Source organism: Schistocerca serialis, chromosome 2 (genome assembly GCF_023864345.2).
Source record: "Schistocerca serialis cubense isolate TAMUIC-IGC-003099 chromosome 2, iqSchSeri2.2, whole genome shotgun sequence".
NCBI classification, from domain to species: Eukaryota; Metazoa; Arthropoda; class Insecta; order Orthoptera; family Acrididae; genus Schistocerca; species Schistocerca serialis.
The window spans coordinates 912,946,064-912,958,861 of record NC_064639.1 but is presented as its reverse complement, the minus strand read 5'-3'; the positions used below and the strand labels follow the sequence as shown (position 1 = coordinate 912,958,861).

Genomic DNA, 12,798 nt, shown 5'->3' with positions numbered 1-12,798 from the left:
AATGCTAGTGCCGAGCCTCCGGACCATCACAATCTGCCCATGGTCAAACTCACATACATCATACACCTTGCCCATTCCGCTCAAGGACAGAGCACACTCACAGAGGCTACATGCACTGTGTGTGTCTGACTAGCAGTCCTTCCTTGCCAAGTAACGCTGCTATAGCCTGGGAGGGTGCATATCGATAGTACGTCGATGGTCATAATGTTCTGGCTGATCAGCGTAATTCAAGCTTTCAAATAACTTCACTTGGAGCGCAATTTGTTTTAGACCAACGTTGGCTTGCAAAAACTTTCAAGGTTCAGGATAAAAAATATCACACTGTGGGTCAGTGCCCTCCCTAGCAAATGAAAACGCAAAGCTGCTACAGCTGGGAGATGAAGGACTGGAGAATCATCGAAGACATTGCTTTGTAGTAGGAGTAAGGCGCTATGTACTGAACTTTCAACTAATGTTTCGCGAAAACAATGAGTAAATTTTTTTGACACACTGTTTAAGTTCCAATAAATGTTGCTTTCAAACCTCGACCTTTCATTTAATTTCGAACTCCTACGACAAACGAAAGTTAATAAAACGAAGGAATGTGAGTGAATATGAGGAAATGAGATGAAATAATGACACTGTTATAAATTTAAAAGTGTTTTATTTTTCATTTTAACATCTAAAGAGGTCGAACCATTGTTCACAACTTTTATACTTTTGCAGAGGCAGAATTGTACGTCGGCGAAGCCACGGGCAAAATGCTACTTTTTTAATAAAGTACTGTAATTAGTGTACGTATGGTAATAACATACTGAAATTAGTGTAAGTACGGTAAACCCCTCCTCTAGAAAAGTTGTGTCTTCTTTATTGTATTAAAACTACAGATCACTGTGAAAGAAATTACACAATTAACCTACGTATCAAATTTATAAAAATATTTAATGCTGTGGTTTTCTCGCCACAGCTACCATAGAAATGTAATGGTAGAAGACCGTTATCTGTCCTGACTTTTCGTCCTTTTCTTTTGTCAGCATCTTCACTTTGTAGCAGTCCTCTAAAAAATCATCAATGTACGATTCCTTTTCGTCGTCTGGAATGCGACTGACGAACGCGTTCACAGATTTCACTGCACCTGAAACAAGAGAATTACAGCTCTTAATGTTCTGATATCCAGCCTGTTTTTCCAGGACTTACGATTATATTTAAAACCAGATTCCTTGCAGAACTGATTTGAAATCTCACAGCAATTACGTAACTGAACTCTGATGTCAGAGAATGTCAGGAGAGGCCCATAAATGGCTGTCTGAACTATAGAAAGGAAATAATGAACAAAGTACTCAACTGTTACCGCAGCCCTCATATAAAATGAGAAATGTGGAAGAGAAAGTGAAGCACTTGTTACAATGGGAAGCCTCTACAGAATACGACAAAGTAAAGATTGAGAGGTTTCCTGAGAGTACAAGGGAAGATAATGGAATATAGAAGAAGTTGAAAGATTTATCTGAGTTGGGGGACGAGACCAGACAGCGAGGTCATCGGTCTCATCAGATTAGCTAAGGATGGGGAAGGAAGTCGGCCATGCCCTTTCAAAGGAACCATCCCGGAATTTGCCTGGAGCGATTTAGGGAAATCACGGAAAACCTACATCAGGATGGCCGGACGCAGGACTGAACCGTCGTCCTCCCGAATGCGATATGAAATCTGAGCAGCTGGTACTGGAAGTAAAAATCTGTACAGAACTCATGCCAGAAATATCACTAACAAAAATTCAAACGTGTTTTGTATAGAAGAAATTCAGAGACAATGAGATTTTAAGGAGGCATTTTGTTAAACTATACTCACATGAGAGCAACTTCTTCCTGCTGAAATAAATGAAACTAAATAGAAGGGCTGGAGCTGGACCTAACATTTAACCATGAATTGCACAACAATCCATTCGTGAGGTACTACCATCAATCTAAAAAGACTGAAAATTTACCAAACCGAGATAAAATGTGGTTGCTGATAGCTGTACTTTTACTATTCCTTTCCCAGTCATCTGCTGTATTTCTAGTTTTTCAGACGGTTAGTGCAACTTACACCAATCAAATTTTCACATCTGTTTTACAGGCGACAGAAGATCTAATATTCTTCCCACAAGCCATTAATACAGTAATGTTTCTTCATTTCTCATTACATCAACAGTTTTCCACGAATATTAATTTATATGACCACAATTTTTAACTCTGTCTTGGAACATTATTCAGTTTTGTCGACTTTAAAGGGTCTTTCTGAAATAAACTGCAGAGTTGAATTTACGCTCTATTGTCTTCGTGGTTCCTTGAATTCCGGTAGTTTTCGTTTTGTGTGCTGGTTCTGAAGTCTGGCAGAACAACGCCTAGCAGCTATTTCCCATCATCATTGGGCAATTTACCTCTGGTCTCTTGTATAGAAATCTCATGTTTCTCACTTCCCAAGAAACTTTGATGGGCATTTCAAAATGAATAAATACGAAAAAGTGGCTGTTATTGTTTCGGTCATGTGTTCTATATTTTCACATATTTTACCATTGACTCCTAATTTTTGAACCCTATTTGCGTTAATTCCCTTTCGTAACTTCTTTAGCTTAGAGAAATTTCTTTCTGAATAAATTTTAGTGTTTTTATGTTAGCAACAAATTTGGTTTTCTCTATAGTGGTTCTCAAACCTCGCTTTAATATTTCAGGCATTTTTATTTGGTTAGCAGTGAACTGCTTTTACATCTATAGGATGTACACATTATTAATTTAGTTTCGGCTGTTACAATCAATACCTCACATTCAGCACGACTTCGCATTCCTGGCAGAAGATATTTTGATGTCAGATGTTTATCACCGTTGTTCCTCATTACTTTCCAATTCTAGTTCTTAGATGTCTTAGAGTTGATGATGACAAAGCCCTGTAGGATTACATTGAAGATGTAAACAAGTTTCTCAGCTGCTGTAACTATCTGATGAACGTCATCCCAATCTACTGTCTTGAAACTCTCTGTCAATTGTCTGAGCTGTGCTTATGATTCTTGCATATAGTAGCGTTCCTGTATTAACTGTAAGTAACTACTAGGTTACGAAACAGAGATGATACAAACCATTTATAATTGCTTTTGTAAGTAAAGTGGCAAGCAGATGAATATAAATAAAAGATGCATCACGTTTTGCTTCAAGAAGATTAAATCAGATTCTGAAACCACTTTCTACAACGTACAACCCCATTTGCACTAACAAGGATTTCTATTAAAACTTGAAATATCATTTACTCAAACCACAATCAGTAGCGGTCGTTTTCACTTTCTGCAAATACTAATGTGTATTGATTTATTTGATATCTCCTCAAGTGTCACAATGTGAGGATATTGTGCAACCAGCACGAGGTCCCTGAACCAACAACAGAAGGGAAATTCTTATGAGAAGTCTTTTCTTGTCAGAAGACTTGTGGATATCGTAATGCAGATCTATATCACAGACTATGAACAAGATAGGTATGAGAGCAATACAAGAATGAAATATTACCATGTGAAGTCTACCGTTTTTAGGTTCTCTACTAGAGCATTCTATTCATAACGCTGACGTTTCATACTGAAGCCTTTGTGGATGTCTTTTGTAGCTGTTGTTCCAAGCCAAACCAGAACTACCAATTCCATCCTGGCAGTTTACGAAATGCTTCAGACTGCAAATTTACAACACATCCGTTACAAATGTTAACTCTACAGCTGTGTAACCTTTACATCATTGCAATTTCTAAATCCCATCTTCCCAGTTGCATCAAGGTGGAGCAATTTTCTATAACATGAGTTGTTGATTCATTCAGTTGTCAGATTTACGAACCATAAACGAAGCGACATGAATTCACTGCCTACCATATTATAACAGTGCTTTTGAGAAAAGCACCCACATTAAAACACGTTCACAAGGAAGGACACGTTCATTAGATGCTACTCACCTCTGGTTTCAGAATCAGAATGAAATACGTAAGTTCGAGGCTCCGCCTTGACTATCACTGGTTCAAATCCCTCTTCAATCAACATGTTACGAAGATCACAGGCAGGATCCTTCGAATTCTGATATGGAGTAATGTATTTGTCGAAATCCTAAAATTACAAATCATAATACATTTTACTGATAATTATTTTAGAACAAATTCATGCAGTAGAGCAGAAAAAACACAAGAAACAAAGTGGGCTGGCGCAGATCTGTCAGGCCCCAGAAACTTCCAGCAGCTCATGACACTATACTAATTATTTCAAATAAATAGATTTAAGGGAATGGTCACCACACATTGATAATCCTATGCCGATAAAACTTTTCATGTACATTGCTCTATAAAATTTCAGGCATTGTAACAGAATAAGCTAGCTGACACTAGCATTTATCTCAGAACCTGCTGAATGACTCATATAGAAAGTGATTATTTATCCTGTGATCATTCACAATAAACAAATGAAGAAAGTAAACGTGAACGGTTTAGGCACCATGTACTTTAAATTTTATGTAATTTAGTTATACGAGTCTTGTCCAGGAAGTAAGTTCCGATCGGTCGTGAAATGGACACCACAATGAAAACCCGTTGAAGCTTTGCGCAGATGTGTTTGGCAGTGTCTCTAGTATGACCGTCGACTGCATCAAGATGGTCTTTTCATTTCTGAGCGCACTATGAGCGAGTAAAGGTGCCTAGAACATGGCTGTCTCCTGCCAAGGAGGAGGGCCCGCTGAGAGGCTTCGCCTTAATGAATGCAGCCCGCCTAACACAACTGCCACGCACTTCCTTCATGACAATTCTCAGCCGCACTCTGCAAGGGCAGTGAAGATGCTCCTGCAGCCTTTTCGATGGGAAGTGTTCGATCACCCACAACACAGCCCTAATTGTCTCGTCGTGAGTATCATGAAACGCTGGATACGAAGAAACCACTTGGGCGCAGGCTACGCGCTATAGACCAGCACAAGAATTATCGGGAAGCACAGGTGGCTGCCTTCTATGACAATGGTGTTGGAAATTCGGTATAACGCTCCAACAAATTATGTCAGAGCAGTGAATATGTAGGGAAGTATCTGGAAAGTGCAGCTAACTCTTGCAAATAAAATGTTTGATTTTCACTGTGGTTTCCATTTAGCGACCGATCGGAACTTACTTTCTGGACAACTCTAGTATATGAAAAAATTGTGTATATTGCCTAGTTGCATAGAAATTCTCATTTAAAAACAACAGCATTTAATTTTTTTGTCATGAAATTACATAGTGAATTTTTATAACAAAATCGTTTCATTTAAATTTCTTCTACAATATGATACTCATCAGTTATACAGATTTTTATTTGTACATTTATTTCATCTGGCAAGATTTGGAACTTCAGTTGCTCTCTACAGTGTAACCAAACTTCCTAAGTTAGTACAAATTAAAATAATTATAATAATTATAATAATAATAATAGTAATATATAGTAATGAAACATGGAATTCAAGAAATGTCATGTATGGGTCAAAGGAAGAAAAAGATAAAAAAAGATTTAGTGGTGAGTAAAGATATATCCAACGTGCTGGACGTATCTCGTCTGGTACTGCAGTTGTGGAATAATGATAGGTATCTGGTATGTGAGGTGAGATACTGAGAAGACCAGTGACTAAGGAACCCATGAAGTAAGTGTGTTATGTGAAAATTACGCCACCTATTAGGTGAATCTAACGTAACTGAATGTAGAAAGGACGGATATGACCAAATAAGCAAATTTTGCACACCTGTCTTACGCAAGCATTCACCCCAGCTTGCGTCATCAGTAGTTTTAGTTATTTGTGCCATTTTGAACTACATCACAGTAGTTCAGATTTGGTACGACAAAACAGTTGACTAATTTTAGTTTCATTTAAGGTGAAATAACTTTTCTAAATCTGGATTACATTTAGGCACGAAAGGAATTTCTGTTCATATCCTTCCGCATTTGGAATTTTCTTAAGCGCAATAAGGCAACCACGCCCTAACCATTATGGAACACCCAATCCTGTAACCGTCACCTCATTCGTACTTCACTGTTGGCACCACACACGTCGACAACCCACACCCTTCCATCGGATTGGTGTGCATACAGAGTTTTACATTACTTTGAATCACTCGTTTCCAGCCATCCAGTACACAGTGACGTTGCTCTTTACGCCACCTCAAGCATTGTTCAGGCAATGACTTCAGAGGTGTGTGGCTTGTGTGGAGCTGCTCGACCATTGTGTCCAGTTCTCTTTTTCATTCGTAAGTCACTGTGTTAGCTGGACTGATGGTAGTATTTTAGAGCCGACAAGTGATTACTGTCGTTTTCACCAGATTTTTTACAGTCACCCTCCGCAATGCTCAAAACTCCTGTCTTTCGGTATTTAACGTCTGCCTGGTTTAGCTGTGGTTGTTCGTTCATGTTTCCACTTCGCAATCACATCACCAACAGTAGACTTTAGCAGCTTCAGAATTGCTGAAATGTCCCAGATTTATTACTCAGGTGACACCTCATGACTATTCCACGTCCGACGTCACTGAGCTCTCCTGCCCGACGCTCTGTGGTGCTACTCCTTCTCTATTGACAACACAGTAACCCCCATTCCCTCCTTTCACAGTGGCGGGTCCGCCTCGCGTGACCTCTACCGATGAGTTCCGCATTACATAGGGCTGTTCGGATACTTTTGACTAGATATTATGTCACAGACGGAAGGCACACAGAGTTCGGTAGTTGCTGAGGTACACACTCTTCAGGGGGCGACCAGAGTTAGCTGGCCGCTGTGACGGAGCGATTCTAGGCGCTTCAGTCCGGAACCACGTGGCTGCTACGGTCGCAGGTTCGTATCCTGCCTCGGGCATGGAGGTTTGTGATATCCTTAGGTTTGTTAGGTTTAAGTAGTTCTTAGTCTACGGAACTGATGACCTCAGATGTTAAGTCCTCTAGTGCTTACAGTCATTTTTGATCGACCAGAGTTAGGGTTGTCACGATCGTCTGTAGGCTGCGGGGACCGACCGACAGACACACAGACAGACAAATTTCTAAGGAGGAGTGGATACGGAGTAGTTTCAACAATACGGGATAATCGAGTCCCCTCTAAGTGTGTCGTAAGATGCAATTGGGATATTGCAGAGTAAAACGTTTAACTACAATTAATTGTAAGATTCAGAAACAAGTGATTACTATAATTCTACGATGCTGCCAGAAGATGGAAGTATAAATCAAGTTGTGATAAACGAAGCCACTTACACCTGTTGAGCACTGAAACAATTTAATTAGACAATAGCAGTGAGAAAAATCAAAAATTTGGTTTTAAAAAGGTAGATTGAGGTAATTATTTCGAGCATAGAATATCTATAGCAACCAGACTGACACATGAAGATACGAGTACATAAAAAACGAAGAAAATAAATAGTAACAACGAACTAAAGTAGTTCTTGAAACAAAAAATATAATGAACAAAAGACGGAAGTGTTAGTGTGTATTGTGAGATTCCACTTCATGTCTTTCAGTTGAGATATGTTTGTTTTTGATCCTTCACTTTCTACTTTCTTTAGTGTGATCCTGCAGTCATATCACACACTGTTTATACTAAATTCTGATATGGTGACCTTCAACAACTTCTCTTTCGTGTGTGAGACCTTTCCTGACATTGGTTTCAGTCTTCGCGATTTTTCTCTTCTGGCTGAATATTTCCCTTCATTCCCGGTAGGAAGCAAATGTAATTATACCCCTGTGTTTCGTGGCACTAGGTCCTCTGCGTCCAACACGCTGGCTTCTGTCGATGTCAGTAATGTTAACCTGTTTGTCGCGAGCGATAGTGATTAAAAGGTCATCAGTGTTCTACCGATAGGTTTCATCCACTATGAACAGGCCCGAGTTGCTTCTCTAGTAGTTCGTCGGCGATCAAACGAAGCATAATTCCTACATTGACATTTTTTTGTTTGTTTCGTATTCCGGCAGGGACTTCCTTAGAGATCATATTTTGACACGTAATTACTTCCGTCAGACCCGGTGACGAATTCTACTCGTACAATGAGATCTACACCGTCATCTATGTGAGATCTACCGTGTCGTGAATGTGCAACGCTGAACTTACCTGGGACCGAGCCAGCTCCCAGATGTCTGGAATAAAGGACTTACACCCTCGATGCTGCGGCCTGTTGGTTTTTCTCATTACAATTCGTTGCCACTCGTGATACCCAACAGAAGAAATTACAGCGAAGCAAATAGAATTTCTATCCTACGTTACCATCTTAGTTCTCTACCGTACTACTCTAGAACACTATCATTATTGTTAAAAACTCTCGAACCAAAGGCACACATGCAGCGGTCACCATCGCACAGGTTGTACGAAGGAGAAGTAAATTTTTTTATTTAGACGAAGAAACGATTTCCTACAGTTATTACTACTTCTGTTTGTCACCAAAGAATGACAGTAAATATCTATAACCCTAGGCTATCGTTTCCAAGCCTGTGGTCCACGAACCCCCTGGGGGTTCGTAAAATATTTAAAGGTGTTCGTCAAAACACTTTTTCATAAGGTCAGGTTTCGAAGTTAGACCCAGTACTGTTTCCTTAGCGTCTGCAGCACTGTTATTATTATTATTATTATTATTATTATTATTATTATTTTAAAATTAAATTAACTCTGTATTTCTCCTTGTCACACATATGTAACATCGGGAATTTTTCACATTATTTCCACAATAAATTAACATTTACCGGGAATGCTTGACTTACAGTTATGTAACAACGTTAGGAACGTATTTGATTTCACTACAATGGAAATTTAGTCTGCCAGCTTCTTGATGTTCTAACAATACTAACAACAGTACCACAATCCCGCTGAGGAACGCTGACATGGCGGTCAGGCCATTGATTTTCAACAATAGCCCACTAATTCCTTCCTTTTGTCAAGTGCAGCAAGTCGTCAGTTGTGTATCATAATCGTTCCCATTCACATTCAAATGGATAAACTTGAAGTTCTAAAGGGAAACATGGTTTAACAAAATCGCAAGTTAGTGCTGTGACAGCTTGTGATTCAGCTACTAGAGACGCGTGTCAGTCCGAAAAAACTGAACTGTATGTAACGAAAAAGAGCAGTGATAATTGCATTAGGTTTGGATTTTCGTATAGAAGTGACAAGGACTGTCTGTGACCACAGAATGCCGTTTGTAGAGATATGCTTGTTAACAGTAGTCTGAACCTTTCCCACTTAAAAGCCATTTAGAAACTGATCACTCCACCCACGTAAACAACATTTTTTTTATAATTTTTCATTTTCTCTTACAAGAAAAGCTGTTGTTGTTGTTGTTGTTGTCTTCAGTCCTGAGACTGGTTGGATGCAGCTCTCCATGCTACTCTATCCTGTGCGAGCTTCTTCATCTCCCAGTACTTACTGCAACCTACATTCTTCTGAATCTGCTTAGTGTATTCATCTCTTGGTCCCCCTTTACTATTTTTACCCTCCACGCTGCCCTCCAACGCTAAATTTGTGATCCTTTGATGCCTCAGAACATGTCCTACCAACCGATCCCTTCTTCTTGTCAAGTTTTGCCACAAACTTCTCTTCTCCCCAATTCTATTCAATACCTCCTCATTAGTTATGTGATCCACCCATCAAATCTTCAGAATTCTTCCGTAGCACCACATTTCGAAGGGTTCTATTCTCTTCTTGTCCAAAGTATTTATCGTCCATGTTTCACTTCCATACATGGCTACACTCCATACAAATACTTTCAGAAACGACTTCCTGACACTTAAATCTATAGTCGATGTTAACAAATTTCTCGTCTTCAGAAACACTTTCCTTGCCATTGCCAGTCTACATATTATATCCTCTCTACTTCGACCATCATCAGTTATTTTGCTCCCCAATAGCAAAACTCCTTCACTACATCAAGTGTCTCGTTTTGTAATCTAATTCCCTCAGCATCACCCGACTTAACTCGACTACATTCCATGATCCTCGTTTTGCTTTTGTTGATGTTCATCTTATATCCTCCTTTCAAGACACTGTCCATTCCGTTCAACTGCTCTTCCAAGTCCTTTGCTGTCTCTGACAGAATTACAATGTCATCGGCGAACCTCAAAGTTCTTTCTTCTCCATGGATTTTAATACCTACTCCGAATTTTTCTTTTGTTTCCTTTACTGCTTGCTCAATCTACAGATTGAATAACGTCGGGGACAGGCTACAACCCTGTCTCACTCCCTTCCCAACCGCTGCTTCCCTTTCATGCCCCTCGACTCTTATAACTGCCATCTGGTTAGCTACCGAGTGGAAAATGATTTAACTACTTGTGTATCCGCTACAAACGGTGACGATGAAAATGCTCTTGAAGCGTCTTATTGCGTTAGCTACAGAACTGTTAAAATTACAAAATCTCATTCAATATCTTAAGTTTAGTGCGGGCATGTATCAATGATGTAGTGTAGTGCATGCTTGGAGAACCTTTCACAAACGAAGTCAATATGGTACCACTATCGGATAATACGGTCAACCGCCACATTAAAAGCATGTTAAGTTATGTCGAAAACGAAATTCTGGAAACAGTTCGTGCCAATCCTTTTGGGATTCAACTTGATGAATCGACGGAGGTCGCCAATTTGTTACGTGTCGGCCGTTATATTGATGGGAAGTGTAGCAGAGGAGCTACTATGTTGCAGACCCTTAAAAGAGAGAACGATGAGATGATATATATGTAAATGAACATCGAATGCTTTCGCGAAAATTCAATAGACTCGACTAGCTGTGTATGTATTGGTTCAGATGGTGCGAAATCTATGACAGTGTGGTATGCTGGGTTTGTCGCCAAAGTGAAATCGGTAGCGCCGAACGCTTCTTGGACACATTATTGCGTTCATAGACAGACTCTTGTTTCTAAACACGTTCTCGATGGACTCAAACCTGTGCTGGACGATGCAGTGAAAATAATTTTATTAAGGCTTGTGCTACAGATTCCGTCATTCTTGCAGTGCTTTTTGAGGAAATAGGAAGCATTTATAAGTGTTTATTGACTCACACTGAGGTCGGGTGGCTAACTCGAGGTAAAACTCTTTCTAGACTGTATGAGCTTAAAGAAGGAAGTTCACGTTTTTCTCACAAAGCAAAGTGCATGGAAGATGAAATCTGGTTTCAGATTTAGCTTATTTGGCAAACATTTTCTCAAAAATTAACAGTTTAAACTTATTTCTCCGGGGGCCAAAGGTAATTGTTTATAGTGTGCAAGACCCTATCGAATCAGTCTTTAAAAAACTCAATTTTTGGTAGACGTTCTTCAACAGGAATCATACCGAGTGCTTTGATACCCTCCTCGACTTCCTGCTGGAAAACTATCTTTCTTTTGACGAAAATGTCAAGAATATAGTTAAAGAACATTTCAAGGGACTTTGAGAAACTTTCAGAGAACTGCTACGTCCAAAAATAACAACTGGATTAGCAATTCCCTCGAAGAGTCAACTGTTCGCAGCCCATGGTCTAGTGCTGCCTCTGAATCACTGGGTCCCGGGTTCGATGCGCGGCAGGGTTTGGGATTTTCTCTGCCCGGGGACTGTTTGTGTTATCATCATCATTCGCGACAGTGGCTAGATTGGATATTGTAAAGATTAGGACTTTATAACCTACATCTACATGATTACTCTGCAATTCACATTTTAGTGCTTGGCAGAGGGTTCATCGAACCACAATCACACTATGTGTCTACCATTCCACTCCCGAACAGCGCGCGGAAAAAACGATCACCTAAATCTTTCTGTTCGAGCTCTGATTTCTCTTATTTTATTTTGATGATCATTCCTACCCATGTAGGTTGGGTTCAACAAAATATTTTCGCATTCGGAAGAGAAAGTTGGTGACTGAAATTTCGTAAATAGATCTCGCCGCGACGAAAAACGTCTTTGCTTTAATGACTTCCATCCCAACCCGCGTATCATATCTGCCACACTCTCTCCCCTATTACGTGATAATACAAAACGAGCTGCCCTTTTTTGCACCCTTTCGATGTCCTCCGTCAATCCCACCTGGTAAGGATCCCACACCGCGCAGCAATATTCTAACAGAGGACGAACGAGTGTAGTGTAAGCTGTCTCTTTAGTGGACTTGTTGCATCTTCTAAGTGTCCTGCCAATGAAACGCAACCTTTGGCTCGCCTTCCCCACAATATTATCTATGTGGTCTTTCCAACTGAAGTTGTTCGTAATTTTAACACCCAGGTACTTAGTTCAATTGAGAGCCTTGCTAATTGCACTATTTATCGAGTAATCGAATTCAAACGCATTTCTTTTGGAACTCATGTGGATCACCTCACACTTTTCGTTATTTAGCGTCAACTGTCGCTTTAGCGGCACAGTCGTCGGTAACAGTACCATCGGCACTGCGCAGCGAAGGTACTGACTGCGTCTTGCCGCTTGTGTACTTTACATACGACCAGAATTTCTTCGGATTTTCTACCAAATTTCGAGACAACGTTTCGTTGTGGAACCTATTAAAGGCATCTCGCATTGAAGTCCGTGCCAAATTTTGCGCGTCTGTAAAATTTAGCCAATCTCTGGGATTTCGCGTTCTTCTGAAATTTGCATGCTTTTTCCGTTGCCTTTGCAATAGCGTTCGGACCTTTTTTGTGTACCGTGGGGGATCCGTTCCATCTCTTACCAGTTTATGAGGTATGAATCTCCCAATTGCTGTTGCTACTATGTCTTTGAATTTGAGGCACATCTTGTCTACATTTGCATAGTCAGATCGGAAGAAATGGAGATTGTTACTTAGGAAGGCTTCTAGTGACACTTTATCCGCTTTTCTAAATAAAATTATTTTGCGTTTGTGACTGGT

General features: G+C 40.0%; 1 protein-coding gene across 4 annotated transcripts in view; it reads right to left on the bottom strand.

Moving 5' to 3' along the window:
- Window positions 1-623: 623 nt before the first annotated feature.
- The window catches only part of LOC126458275 (juvenile hormone acid O-methyltransferase-like), a 77,263-nt gene continuing 65,088 nt past the window's right edge, over window positions 624-12,798 (bottom strand). For all 4 annotated transcript variants that reach the window (XM_050095206.1, XM_050095205.1, XM_050095204.1 and 1 more), the window contains 2 exons: window positions 3,940-4,087; window positions 624-1,114 (listed from right to left, as the gene is read on the bottom strand). In XM_050095206.1, coding sequence (XP_049951163.1) covers window positions 921-1,114; window positions 3,940-4,087 — 342 coding nt within the window. In that variant the 3' untranslated portion in view covers window positions 624-920. The remainder of the gene's footprint in view (window positions 1,115-3,939; window positions 4,088-12,798) is intronic.